Genomic DNA, 14356 nt, shown 5'->3' with positions numbered 1-14356 from the left:
GTATCTAAAAATAAAATTCATTACCTAAAACTAAATCCATCTAAACCTATTAATTCAAATCCAAATATAAACTGTAAAATAAAATCAAACTCAAATAAAAAAACTAAATTTAAATCAAATAATTACAAATTTAATTTAAACATAAGTTACAATCAAGTTTATTACAACTATAAAATCAATCCAAATTAGTTAACACCTGCAAAATAATAATTTTCCCAACTGAATAATTAGGACTAGATTAAATAGGGATAAAAATTTAAATTGGTAAATAGTACTAGAGAAGTTTTGGATAATAATAGGTTAAGGAATCTTGTCTATGCATATCTAGGAAGATATGACTTCACCTTGATACATTTATCATTTATCAAATTTATCAACAAGATAGATAAATTTATAACATAAATTTATTCATTAATCAAATATATGACAAAAAGTTAATTCGCTCATCCCGTACCTCAATCAACCTGTCCATAAAAAATGGATGACTATTTATTATTAATATAATTGATCAAGACATATGACAAATATATTCAGACGTACTAAATTTTAATATTAAATCTCACGTAACAACATCTTATATTTTAACGATCCTACCGTCCAAGAGGACAGTAATTAATCAAATATGAAGAATGGGGATGGTAAATCAAAATTGGAAAATCTACTAAATGGAGTTTTTCGAGCATATTAAATAGAGGTTGAGATGAGTCATGGGCAACAACCTCCTCGTCTCGTGACTCCGTTGTATATAAGTTACCAATTCCCCGTCGAAGTCTCTTATTCTCTCCCTCCGCGTCTTCCTCGAATCGCCGATCGCCGGCTTCTCCCAGCGACGATGACGCACGGTGATACGATACCCCTCCACCATTCTTCCGCCCAGTCCGACATCGATGAGATCGAGGACCTCATCAACTCCGGCTCCTTCTCCGCCACCGTCCTCCCTGCCCGACCCCCTAGCCCTCCCCGTGCCTCCATCCCCGTCTCCCATTCCTTCATCCCCTCTGGCCCCCATCCACCTTCCGCCTACCAGAAGCTGCCCCCCTCCATGTTCTCCTCACCCCCTCAGCCTCCGCCGCTCCCCTCCTCCTCCCCTGTTTCCCGATCGGGTGGGGGTTTCTCCTCCGAGGGGTTCGGGTCGCCGCCTGACACCCTCACGGAGCCCGTGTGGGACACGGTGAAGCGGGATCTGACGCGGATCGTGAGCAATCTGAAGTTGGTGGTGTTCCCCAACCCTTTCAGAGAGGATCCGGGAAAAGCGCTGAGGGATTGGGATCTTTGGGGGCCATTCTTCTTCATCATATTTCTCGGGCTCGTGCTCTCTTGGTCGGCGTCCGTGAAGAAGGTAAAATACGATGGATCTTCGTATCCCTTTTGAGACTAATCGATGAGGTCCCTCTTCAATTGAACATTGTCATTTGGAAGATGTTGAATGTTTACTTTCTTTTGATTAGAACAATATGAATAATCGATGTCCAATGGTGTTGATAGATCTTAGAGTTTAAGTATTTACGCAATGGAGTTCACTGGCAAAATTTAATTACCTCGGAAACAAACTGGTAACTAAATGACCTAAATGTTTTCATGTGATGTAGAGTGCATTATTCATTGCGGACCGCATATTTAATAGAAAATTATTCAGTGCAGGAAATAAAAAAAAAGATTGCTCGAACTTTTTGTGCACTGACATGAGCTAAGAAATCGTCACCCTTCTATAAAAAATTGGTTCTTTTCTATTGTTAAGTTCTGAACGCACTAGATAAGTACTATTTGAACCAGGAGGTTGGGGAACTAGTATATTCTGAGATGTAAAGTATATTCATATGACTTTGATAAACAGCTTGTTTCATTTGATTAGTTCAATCGAACAATGCTAGGATTTGCTACCCATCACTATCAACAATGCCAAAAAGCAGTAACATAGTTTCACAAAATATAAGAAAGATTATAATGATTTCAGTTTTTTTTTATGAATAGTAGCGGTATTCATGTAAAAAGTCAGGTTTGTCATATACCATGTTGCTTGACAAGCCTTACTGTGCAATATGTAACAAGGATTTTTGTCATTTTGGATACTTTCTTTATTCTTAAGCTTAGTTTAGTCGTTGGTGGCTTTCAACTTCCAGCAGTCTAGTAATAAATTAGTTGCACTAAGATAAGTTGTTTTCTATTTCAAAATTATTCAAAGAATCCCTTTGAAACACCAGCATTCTGTAACATTTATTCAGCAAGTGCAGTTGCAATGCAGGATCAATATGAAAGCATATGTTAAAGCTAAAAACCGCTGTATTATCTAACTCTCATTTAGCTTTACTAACATGACCTTTTAGAACTAGGCACCAGTAAGACTTTAGGTCCGTAATTGGTAGAAACTGGCAAATATTGTTTGGTCAGATTCTATCAAGATTGCACTAAGTACTCTTATCTTGCTACTAATTTATGTGGCGTTAGCAATTGAAGGAGTCACTCCTGGTTTTTTTGCTTGCATTGATAAAAAAATACAATATCTGATGTTTTTTCCTAAGTATTTTGTTTTTAATCATGTTAACCCAGAAATGTTCATATATTATCATAAAGATACCACCCTTGTTTACCAAATAACTTTATTTTTAATTTTCAAATTTGAGAGATCAAGCACTGAGCTCTTAGTGGATGATTTCTCTTAATGGCATTCCATTTTCCCATGGGCTTACCCTTTTTTTCTTTTTCTTTTTGTTTTCCTCATCATAGTCCCAAGTCTTTGCTGTTGCATTTGCTGTCCTTGCTGCTGGTGCTGTAATTCTGACACTGAATGTTTTGCTTCTGGTAAATAACTCAGTATCATATCCACCTCATTTGTGGCATAAGCTTCACGACCATTTACTAATTTGTTTCATGTTTACTGACAGGGTGGACAAATCATCTTCTTTCAGAGTTTGAGTCTTCTTGGCTACTGTCTCTTTCCTTTGGATGTCGGAGCTCTAATCTGTCTGCTGAAGCATAACATCATGATCAAAATAATTGTGGTCTCAATAACTTTGTCATGGAGTTCATGGGCAGCATATCCCTTCATGAGCGCAGCTGTTAATCCGAGAAGAAAAGCTTTAGCTCTGTATCCTGTTTTCCTAATGTATATTTCAGTTGGCTTCTTCATCATTGCGATAGATTAAGCAATCAACAGACAGCAGGTGGTGTCTTCAACAAAGTTTTGTACTTCAAATTCCATGGTGTCTTCATACAAATTTGCAACTGATCAACAGGTGGTGTCTTCAACACAGTTTTGGACTTCCAAATTCCATGGAATAACTCTTTTGTACTCAGGACTTCTACTAGTGATTTTTGAACCTGAACCGGTTCCCAATTTTTCCTGCTGAACCAGCCCAAAATTCGGTTCTAGCGGGTAGTACCCTTTTACTAATAGAATTAAATGTTTTGGCCTCCAGTTCTTGGTCTAAATTGATCCAAGGGATTGGCCTACTTTAGTCCAGACCTAATACCGGGTCCCGTTGATACCCCAAAAAAATAAAAATGTTGGCTAAAGCGTAACTCGTGTGCTTGAAATATTTGCTTTGTTGTTCTTGGCATTATTAGCCTTTTATGATTTTTGAAGATGAAAATAAAATGTTGTGCATTTGTTCCCCATTATTTCGTCACGGAGTTGTTTAGGGAGGCTTATATGATTTTTGGGCTGACGAGTAGATCTCTCAGCTGATATACTTTTTTTTTTTTTAATTTAAATGAAGACTCCAGGTCGGACGCCGGCAGCATCGCCATCTACTGGGGCCAGAACGGCAATGAAGGCACCCTCGCGGCCACCTGCGCCTCCGGCGACTACCGCTTTGTTAACCTCGCCTTCCTATCCTCCTTCGGCAACGGCCGGACGCCCATTCTCAATCTCGCCGGCCACTGTGATCCCTTTTCCCACGGCTGCATCGGCCTCAGCGCCGACGTCATCAAGTGCCAGCGCCTCGGCGTCGAGGTGCTTCTCTCCATCGGTGGCGGCGCCGGGAGCTACGGTCTCTCCTCCGCAGACGACGCCAGGGAAGTCGCCGCCTACGTCTGGGACAACTTTCTGGGCGGCTCCTCCTCCCGGCCGCTGGGGGAGGCGGCGCTGGACGGCGTCGACTTCGACATCGAGAGCGGCGGCAGCCAATACTGGGGTCTACTCGCCAGCTATCAAATCAAATCTCTCATAAAAATTCAATTTTATTTTTTCCTTAAAATCTCAATCTGCATTCGTGTCCATATCGATTTTAATTATCAAATTGCAACCTTTATTCGTGTTTCTTACAAAATCTGCTGAATAAGTGAATGGAGGAAAAAATGGTAGAGGAAATAGATTTTATGAATGGGATTTTAGTTTCACATTGGAAATTTTAAGGTATTTTTGTTGATTTATATTGATTTATATATATTAAGAATGTAAATAAATATATGGGGAGAGACTCTTTCTCATATGTGTGTACGTAGGGGGTTGTAAATTCAGGGTCCGAATTGTACTGAACCAAGTTGACTCGTGTGCGAGTGTGACCTGTGCACACAAATGTCGGACCGGTCCGGACAAAATTTATCCAAGTGGATTAACCAATATTTTGTCAAATAGATCTTTTGCTGCTATGAAACGGATGTATTAAATTCGAGATTAATGCAGAATAAAATCGGCCGAGTAATAATGAGTGAAACAGTGTCTGTTTCACTGCTCGGCTAATAATGACCATTAAGATCATTAACTCTGGTCATTGATCCGAGCTCCTATATAAGGAGATTCTGATCATAGGCAGAGAACACGCAGTAAGCAAAGCAAAGGCTCTCCATTTTTCTTCCTCCTCCTCTGTCGTGCATCTCCTGTTCGGCGGAGTGCTCGTGGTAACATTCGGGTACCACTCAGTTCGCCGTGACCACCAGTGCTTAGTCGGATTCATGGTCGGTCGTTGTATCCTAGGAAATAGACGACCCTTGTAAGCCTCGAAGCACAGCCGGAGGTGGGCGAATCTGTTTCAAGGAAACTGTGACTCGCAGGCCTCGGTCTGCTCTCCCGGTCGGTCTCTTTGTCAGACCGACAGACTTCTCTGCCCGTTCGGGATCTTTGGTCGACCTATCAGCTTGTCCGGTCGGCCAGTCTCTTTGACATCCCAACTTGTCTGCTCAACCCGGCCAATATCTCTGATAGTCCGACCTGTCTACTTCGATTGACCTGTCTGTCGGCCGGTCTGTCTGCTAGACCCGGGCGACCTCTCTAACAGTTTGATCTGTCTGCTCGACCCAGTCGACCTCTATGACAGCCCGACCTATCTGTCGCCGGATCTGTCTGCTCGACCCGACCGGTCTCTCTTGCTCGGCCTATCTGTCTCGTCCGACCGGTCTCTTTGCTCGGATGTTCTGCTCACTCAGTCACTCTGAAGTTGACATTTGGATAAAAATCAATCTCTGCTGGCAGCATGAGATCAGCTGCTCAGGTCAACTCAACTGTAAGTTAAATTTAAATTCTATGTAATTTTTAAATTTAATTAAATCTCCTAAAAATCTCCGACAACATATTAATTGTATTCCAACAAAATCTTCAAAGAAATCTCAAGAACTATAGCAAACAGGGGAAGCGAGTCTACGAAGTACGGAGGAATTATGCTGTGGTCCAAGTACCACGGCGATCTCACTGGGTATAGTTCATCGGTTAAGCGCGATGTGTAGCTTGAACTTTGAACGGTGTTGTGGCTTTTTCGATCTCGTCCTTGTTTGTTTGCATTGATCGTGCGTGCTCTGTGTGAATGTTACATGTTTAGTTCTATATAATTTAATGTATTCATGTGAAATTGATCTTGAATATTAGATACAGGCCATACGGCCTTTTCCAAATCATAGCATAATTTGATAAAATTCCAACGACAAACAATACTCATTTGTGACAACTGACAAAGTCAAGGACTTTTTTTAATTTGCTGCAGATTGTAAAAAACTAACAACGATCATTTTGCACATTGACTGACTCAGAACCATATCTGCAAATTAGTGCCATTGGCTTAATCTAATCACAAATACACTACCACGCAACGATGCTTTCGTATTCGTTTAGGATAGCAGATGGTACATCCTTTTCTTTGTCTTTGAGGCCTGCCACGGAAACATTACACAGGATTAACTTCCACAGGCCATGCACTCTTCCCTGTTCTCCAAAGAACAGACAACTTGTGCCATTTTGGCTTCTACATCACCGTTCTCCACTTTCTCCACTGCCATAGTTTTCTGCGTCCAGCATATTGAAATCAATACCAAACATATATATAGTGTTGTGGATCGTAAAATAGCAATTCTGACATTCAAATTAACCTGAAGTGAGGAAGTGTCCACAGTGAATTTGATTGCATCAGCAGCGGCACGAGTTCGCAGGTAATACATTCCAGTTTTCAAGCCCTACATTCGGAAGGATGAATAGCACGACGTCAATGCAACTTGAGGTAGAAGATAGAAGCATCGTTTCTAGATAACCAATTGAAGATTACTAGCTAAGAATCAAAAGCTGCCAGACCTTAGACCAAGCATAAAAGTGCAATGATGTTAGCTTTCCGAAATTTGGTTGGTCTATGTGGATGTTAAGGCTCTGGCTCTGATCAATATAGCATCCACGATCGACGGCCATGTCAACTAGAGTCCTTTGCTTGATTTCCCAGACAGTTCTAGTATCATGAATGTCTCATTAGCAATTAAGGGAAAAAAAATTAGAAAATGAGAAAATCTAATTTGATTGGGTGATCTTACTTGTAAATTGCTCTCGAATTTTCTGGAATTTCAGGAATCTTAGCGACAGAACCATTCTCATGAATTATCTTGTTCTTGAGAATAGGTGACCACAAACCCATCTCAGTCAAGTCATGTAAGAGATGTTTGTTCACCACCACAAATTCCCCACTGGAATATATAAATTGGTCATAGAAAGCTAAACAATGCTTATGGAAGAACATGATTACAAGGCATACCTAAGAACTCTGCGAGTATAAATATTGGATGTATATGGTTCAAAACACTCATTGTTTCCAAGAATCTGGCTAGTTGATGCAGTAGGCATAGGAGCAACAAGAAGTGAGTTCCTGACACCATGCTTAACTATCATTTCGCGTAGTGCAGACCAATCCCATCGGTCAGAAGGTGTAACATTCCACATGTCAGGTTGGATAATTCCCTATGAAACATGAAAGGAAATATTGACAGTGATAACTTGAAAAAAAATATTGGGGGAGCAGTGTTGACTGATAAGCACCTAAGCCTAGAGATAAAGTTAATACCAAAAACTAATAACAAAAATAAACAGATCCAAACCTTGCTAATAGGACTTCCTTGGTATGTTTCATAAGGGCCATCAGTAATAGCAATTTCAGAAGAAGCTTTCAGAGAGTGATAGTATATGGTTTCAAATATATCCTTGTTAAGTTGTTGCGCCTATGGACAAAAGTGGATTATAAAAACAAAATTTTACTATAGCAATAAGATAATAGTTGAAATGATCCCATTTAGGCAGCTACCTCAGGAGAATCAAAAGGCATGCCGAGTAAGATGAAAGTGTCTGCCAAACCCTGAACACCAATTCCTATTGGTCTATGTAGCAAGTTTGATCTTCTTGCAGTTTCAACTGGATAGTAGTTCACATCAATTATTTTGTTGAGGTTTGCTGTTATTATTGCTGTAACCTATAAAATCAAGAAAAAATTTGTGTTTTAGCAAATATCTTAAGTTGATCTAATCAGTATTTCAATTAGGCTTGTCAAGTATTACCTCTCCAAGCTTCTCAAAATCAAAGTATCTATTTGAAGAGCCACTGCTGCCAACCAACCTGGATGGATGTGACTCTAATGGAACTCCCTGAACAGAAATCATAAAAAGAAAACAGCAAGTCAGTAGCAAAATCAGAGAGCTAATTTGGTATCTATTCACACAAAATATAAACAAAGATGAATGATAACACACCTTCTCTCTGACAAATCGTGGTAAAGCAATAGATGCCAAGTTGCACACAGCTGTTTCAGTAGGACTGGTGAACTCAATGATCTCAGTGCATAGATTGGAAGATTTGATAGTGCCAAGATTTTGTTGATTGCTTTTTCTATTGCAAGAATCCTATATGGTAAAGGCAATATTATAGAAATTTCTTTTACAAAAGCTTAGTAAATTGTAGTTGAAGTCAGTACCTTGAAAAGCATATAAGGTGTTCCAGTTTCAATCTGAGATTTAAGGACCTCAAACCAAAGGTTCTGAGCTGCAACAACCTTCTTGGCCTTCCCCTAAACTCATAGCAAGAAACAATCTGAGATATTAATTCAAATATACATGAATTTGAAACTTACTAGACAAACTTACCTCACTCTCATATTTTAGGTAGAGTTTCTCAAATTCTGCACCCCAACAATCAGCAAGTCCTGGGGATTCATTAGGACAAAACAAAGACCATTGGCCATTACTCTGAACTCTTTCCATGAAGAGATCAGGAATCCACAAGGCAAAAAATAGATCCCTAGCTCTATGCTCTTCCTGCAGAATTGAGGAATATAGCAAAAAACATTGTTTCAGAAACCAAGGGGTGACAGTTTTATTTAACTATTTGCAGCACAATAGGTATGCGTGTCTGCTTCATCAGGGCATTATGAGACTGATACTTTAAAGGATGAAAAGCTGGCATCTTAAAAATAATAACTCATAAATTGAACCTTAGATTCCCAATTGTAAAACATGCACTAAATTTTTCATGGATCATCATATTTACTCAGGCTCGCCATTGATTACATAAAAAAAAATGCAGCAACAGTATGAAGTTGATTTGTTAAAGAAAAAAAATTAAAATAATTTAGTAACAAACATAAATAAGTATATGAAAGGTTCCACATCTACGATGCGAGGATTTTCTAGATCATGTGTGCATATGAAACAATATGCAGTGAAAGATACAGAGAAAACCAAACCAACAACAACCAATTTGAATAGTTTTCTAGAAAAAATGGTAAATGTCTTAGGAAAGCATACCTTCCCATGGTTCTTTCTAAGCTCAAGGAACTCATATATGTCTGCATGCCAAGGTTCCAAATATATAGCAAATGCACCTACCATATTTAAAATCAAGAAACACAAATTAAGATTTGAATTTAGACATATGAAATCGTAGTTAATGAAGAGTAACCAAAATACCCTTTCTCTTGCCTCCCCCCTGATCAACATAACGAGCAGTATCATTGAACACCCTCAGCATTGGAACAATGCCATTGGATGCTCCATTTGTTCCACGGATATAACTACCAGTTGCACGAATGTTGTGAACAGAAACACCAATTCCTCCAGCTGATTTACTTATTATTGCACACTCCTTAAGAGTATCATAAATGCCTTCAATGCTATCTTCCTTCATGCATATCAGAAAGCAGCTACTTAACTGGAAAAACAGATTGATTGAATGAGCAAACCAAGAACAAGCATATGTAATTCAGCCAATAATTACCAAAACTTGTAGTTGATACCTGAGGCCTAGGTGTGCCTGCATTAAACAGAGTGGGGGAAGCATGAGTGAACCACCGCTGAGACATCAAATGGTATGTTCTGATGGCAGACTCAATGTTATCTTTGTGGATTCCAACGGCAACTCTCATTAACATGTGTTGTGGCCTCTCAACTACCTTTCCAGAGACTTTCAAGAGATATGACCTCTCTAGAGTTTTGAAGCCAAAGTAATCATAGTCAAAGTCTCGATCATATATTATCTCACTGTCCAAACGAGCAGCATTCTGAAATTTTCAATCCAAGGAATTAAACAACCAAGCACCTTCACAAAACATTTACTTTAAAGAAAAGGGATCAAATTCAAATTACAGTTGATATCAAACTCACATCAGAGCTCAAGAAAAATTCAAAAAGTGGTAAAGAAAAGGTAAAACACTGACAAAATGGAGATGTGAGCAGTAAAGGAACAGGTAGCACAAAGCTTACATTCATGATTATCTCATATATATCATCAGCAATCAAAGGGGCCTCCTGACCAGATCTTTCGTTGAAGTGAGAATGCATCAGCTTTACCCTAAATCCATAACCACAATGTAGAAAGTCAATACCAGTAACAAAACATTTTTTTTTTTGAAAAAAAAAAACTGAATCAAACAAATTGAGAGTGCCAAAGCACTAACGTTTCAGAGAACGACTTCTTCGTGTTCTTGTGCAAATTAGAAACCGCAATCCTCGCGGCAAGCTACAAAAGAAAAAGAAAAAAAAATCAATGGCCTCTCGCAACCAAAAATGAATATAATAGACGCCGATTAGAAAGTATCGGATAGGACGGGGAGTACCGAGGCGTAGTCAGGGTGGTTGGCGGTCATGGCAGCGGCAGTCTCGGCAGCGAGCTCGTCGAGTTGGCTGGTGGTGACTCCCTTGTAGACGCCGGCACAGACCTTCTGAGCGACCAGCACGGGGTCGCAGTGCTCCTGGCTGAGCCCGTAGCTGAGCTTCTTCAGCCGCGCCGTGATCTTGTCAAAGTGGACGGCTTCGTGGCGCCCGTCCCGCTTCACCACGTACATCTTCAAATCCCTTCTTCTTCTGTGGGAATTCCGTCGAACGATTGGAAGGCGTACGGAAAAGGAAGTGGATTGCGGTGCTGCTGCCGAAGAGGATGCGACGAGAGCAGTCGGTCGATCACGGGTATAAATAAAATGGAATTAGGGTTTGGGATTGGGGAATCTTGCAGGGGAAGAGTCCGTGGGAAATTAAATTTTGGCGCCAAGGAACAATGGCATGAGCCTGAAACTTTGGGCGCGGGTTTTAGGGGACGGCGTGGCTCCTTAGCGAACCGGGTTTAGCGAGATTGTAGGAAGGAAAGGAAGGAAAGAAAAGGAAAGCGAGGAAACGTTTGGCGGGCTCTCAATTATTTGTGACAGACTGGGAGGAGTGGCGTGCTCACGAAGCAACTTAATGGGAATGCGCGCCGCTTGATTGATTAAACTTAAACATAGTGCAAGCGTCACCTCATATATCGCTCGAACCGTTACCGACGATGGACAGTCCATGTAACAGTTGAAGCATCTCGGATTTTATTTGGCGGGAAAAAATAAAATAAAATAAAAAGTCATTCCTTATTTTTATTTTAGCATCGTCAAAATAAATGTACATTTTTATTTTAGCATTCGGATTTATTCCTGAATACGGGCAGAATGTTCCGCACAATGTAGTTAGTAAGTTACTTCTTTCTGAGGGAAAATTTACAGGCACCCCCGATTAATAAATAAGAGGGCGTTTGATTTAGGGTAATAGGAGTGGGGAATGGGAATGGAAATCATTGATTCTCATTGTTAATGTTTGGATTATAGGAATAGGAATATAAATAAGGGAATGAATCCTTGAAATTGGGTAATGACTCATTCCCATGTACCTCCCCTTCAATGAATCAAAATATTCCCTTATTCCAAAAATACCCTTGACTTAAAACTAAAATTTTCTCCATTAATATCAAATATCAAAATATATTTATTTATTTTTTTCTTTCATATCACTTATCTCTCCTTATTCTCTCTCATTATATTTTCTCTCTCATCATTTTATCACACACTTTCTCTCTCCTTAATCTCTCCTATCATACTTTATTTCCTCTTTTTTCTCATTACACTTTCTCTCTCATCATACTTTCTCTCTCCTCAATCTCTTCCATCGCACTCTCTTCCTTCTTTTGTTCCTCATCACACTTTCTCTCTCATCATACTTTCTCTCTCCTCAATCTCTCTTATCACACTTCCTCCTTTTTTCCTCAACACACTTTCTCTCTCATCATACTTTCTCTCTCCTCAATCTCTCTTATCACACTTACTCCTTTTTTCCTCAACATACTTTCTCTCTCATCATACTTTCTCTCTCCTCAATCTCTCCCATCATATTCACTGTTCTCTTTTTCTCTCACCATACTTTCTCTCTCCTCAATCTCTCTCATCACACTCTCTCTCCTCATTTTTTCTCACTATATTTTCTCTCTCTTCATCCTCTTCTATCATACTTTCTCTCACATCATATTTTCTCTTATTATGCTCTCTCCAATCACACTCTCTTTTTTTCATTTTCTCTCATCACACTTTCTCTCTCTTCATTCTTTCTTATCACACTTTCTCTCTCATAATACTTTCTCTCTCATCATTCTCTTTCATCATATTTTTCTCTCACATTCATCTTTCTCTCACATCTAATTTTTTCTCTTATTTTCCTTTAAGGATAAAAAAGGAAACTTTGATTTATTCCGATAGAAGATATACAATTAACCAAACATTACTTTTAAGAGTGATATCCATGCTCATAATCATTCCCATTCCACAATACAATGATTCCCATTCCGATTCCTATTCCTATGAAAGAACCAAACGCCCCCTAAGACTTTATATAGGAAAATGTGCATGCACTCTTCATTATTTAAATAAGATTTTATATGTCGGACTTATTGATAAAAAATTTTATTTATATTTTCTAGTTAAACATATTTTACTTAATTATCTCTGATATTTTTAAATATAAAAAACTAAAAATAATATAATCCTCTTAAATTCAGTACATTAAATTAAAATCTAATATATTTTTTATCAAATTAAGTATGATTTTTTTTTGATAAAAAATATATTAAATTTTCTTTAAATTATATTTAATTTGATGAAAAGTATACTAAATTTTCTTTAAATGATACTGGATTTAGGAGGAATTATATTAAGTAGGAAAAAATCGTGCTTAATTTAATAGAAAATATATTTGATTCTAGTGTAAAATGCTTAATTTAACAGAAATTATACTCATTTTTAGATTTTTGTATCTAAAAAAATATAAGTGGCAATTTTGATAGAAAATATACTCGATTCTAGTATAAAATGCTGACTTTAAAAGAAATTATACTAATTTTTAGACCTTTTGTACCTAAAAAATCTGAGGAGCAATTAGATAACAATATTTGAATGAGGGAATTGAAGCAAATAAAATTTTATATGTAAAGAGTGGAAATAAAGTTTTTTTTTATTAGGGACTGCATGCAAAGTTAAAGTTATGATTAAGAATTTTCTCTGATTTACCGTCTTTCTAACAATCTGGTTAAGTTAGTTCTAGTAATATAGATACAGTGTCATAACATGTATAGTAAGTTTCACATAACAATATTACTATAAAGTTGTAGGACAATATTACTAAGATTTCATAAGATAATATTACTAAATTCTCTGTAGAGCAATATTATTAAGATTTTGTAAGGCAATATTACTAAGTTCCTCTATAAATCAATACCACTAAGTTTCTCGTAGAACAATATTACTAAGTTCTTCCATAAACCAATACCACTAAATCTTCGGTAAAACAATATTATTAAGATTTCGTAGGACAGGATTACTAAATTCTTCTACAAACTAATACCACTGAATTCTTTTACATAGCAACATTACTAAGATTGTGTAGGACAATATTATTAAGTTCTTCCGCATAATAATACCACCAAGTTTCAAAGAGCAATACCACTCAGTTCTTCCGCATAGAAGGCAATGTTACTAAGATTCTACGGAACAATTAATGTACTTAAAGTTTTGCAGAGTAATATTACTAAGTTTTCCCGTAGAGCAATATTACCAAAATTTCACAAAATAATATCATCAAATTATGTAGAGCAATATTACTAAGTTTTGTAGAGCAATACCACCAAGTTCCATCGAGCAATATAGTTAGACTCCTCCGAGCAATGTGGCGGACTTCTTCCGAACAAATATGGTGGGATTTCTCCCAACAACCCAGTTGAGCTCCTTCGAGTAATATAGTTAAGTCTTCCGAACAATATGATTGGATTTCTTGGAAGTAATATAAGCAAGGTCTATTAAGCATTATAAGTATTACACATTGATCCTCAGAGAAACCTTCTACCGAGCATTGAGGATATCTTAACTTGTTAAGATGAATCTTTTGTCACACATCCATTGTTGTGAAGTTTCTAGTTACTAATTGTTGTGTCTATAAGAATTTGGATATTTCCACAATAGCATAATATTATCCATTTTAGCGCTAAGCCTCATGATTATTTTTTGATTTTACCCAAAAAGTCTTATACCAATGGAGATATTTTCATCTCTTCTAAACTCATGATTTTTTCATGTCTTTCCAATGTGGAACTTTGATTGTATTCCCAACAATCTAATCACCTTAACCTACTTTAGATCTCCCCGTAAGCATCTTGATCACCCTTGACCAGCACCGGACCTTCCCTCAACTTCGTTCAAGGTCATCCAACATGGCATTCAATCTGGATCATGGCTCTGATACCATTTGTTCGAACTGAAAGAATTCATATATCTCCACAATAGTATGATATTGTTCACTTTGGGCCTAAGCCCTCATGATTTTATTTTTGGGCATTACCAAA

General features: G+C 37.9%; 3 protein-coding genes across 4 annotated transcripts; 2 read left to right on the top strand and 1 right to left on the bottom strand.

The window, feature by feature from the left end:
• The first annotated feature begins 759 nt into the window (after positions 1 to 759).
• Positions 760 to 3613, top strand: LOC122038994 (protein YIP4b-like). 2 transcript variants are annotated; one of them, XM_042598998.1, is made up of 4 exons: positions 760 to 1339; positions 2725 to 2799; positions 2883 to 3161; positions 3234 to 3613. In XM_042598998.1, the coding sequence occupies exons 1-3, from the start codon at positions 833 to 835 to the stop codon at positions 3141 to 3143; spliced, it is 843 nt and encodes a 280-aa protein (XP_042454932.1). In that variant the 5' UTR covers positions 760 to 832; the 3' UTR covers positions 3144 to 3161; positions 3234 to 3613. The 2 variants fall into 2 exon arrangements, with proteins under 2 accessions (XP_042454932.1, XP_042454931.1); XM_042598997.1 differs by having other exon boundaries at positions 761 to 1339; positions 2883 to 3613.
• On the top strand, positions 3584 to 4276 carry LOC122009109 (acidic endochitinase-like). Its single transcript, XM_042565133.1, has 2 exons — positions 3584 to 3668; positions 3717 to 4276. Exons 1-2 carry the CDS (start codon positions 3584 to 3586, stop codon positions 4274 to 4276), a joined length of 645 nt encoding a protein of 214 aa, XP_042421067.1.
• Positions 4277 to 5869: 1593 nt separating this feature from the next.
• LOC122038993 (ribonucleoside-diphosphate reductase large subunit) lies at positions 5870 to 10867 on the bottom strand. The gene is made up of 17 exons (XM_042598996.1): positions 10287 to 10867; positions 10128 to 10189; positions 9934 to 10021; positions 9468 to 9731; positions 9142 to 9382; positions 8980 to 9056; positions 8320 to 8490; positions 8151 to 8243; positions 7930 to 8079; positions 7738 to 7824; positions 7488 to 7652; positions 7285 to 7404; positions 6945 to 7147; positions 6727 to 6876; positions 6497 to 6644; positions 6298 to 6381; positions 5870 to 6213 (listed from the first exon to the last, which is right to left on the bottom strand). Exons 1-17 carry the CDS (start codon positions 10512 to 10514, stop codon positions 6106 to 6108), a joined length of 2439 nt encoding a protein of 812 aa, XP_042454930.1. The 5' UTR covers positions 10515 to 10867; the 3' UTR covers positions 5870 to 6105.
• Between the last annotated feature and the right edge of the window lie 3489 nt (positions 10868 to 14356).

The sequence above is a fragment of the Zingiber officinale genome, chromosome 1A, assembly GCF_018446385.1.
Source record: "Zingiber officinale cultivar Zhangliang chromosome 1A, Zo_v1.1, whole genome shotgun sequence".
NCBI lineage: Eukaryota > Viridiplantae > Streptophyta > Magnoliopsida > Zingiberales > Zingiberaceae > Zingiber > Zingiber officinale.
This window is presented reverse-complemented; position numbering and strand designations above follow the sequence as displayed.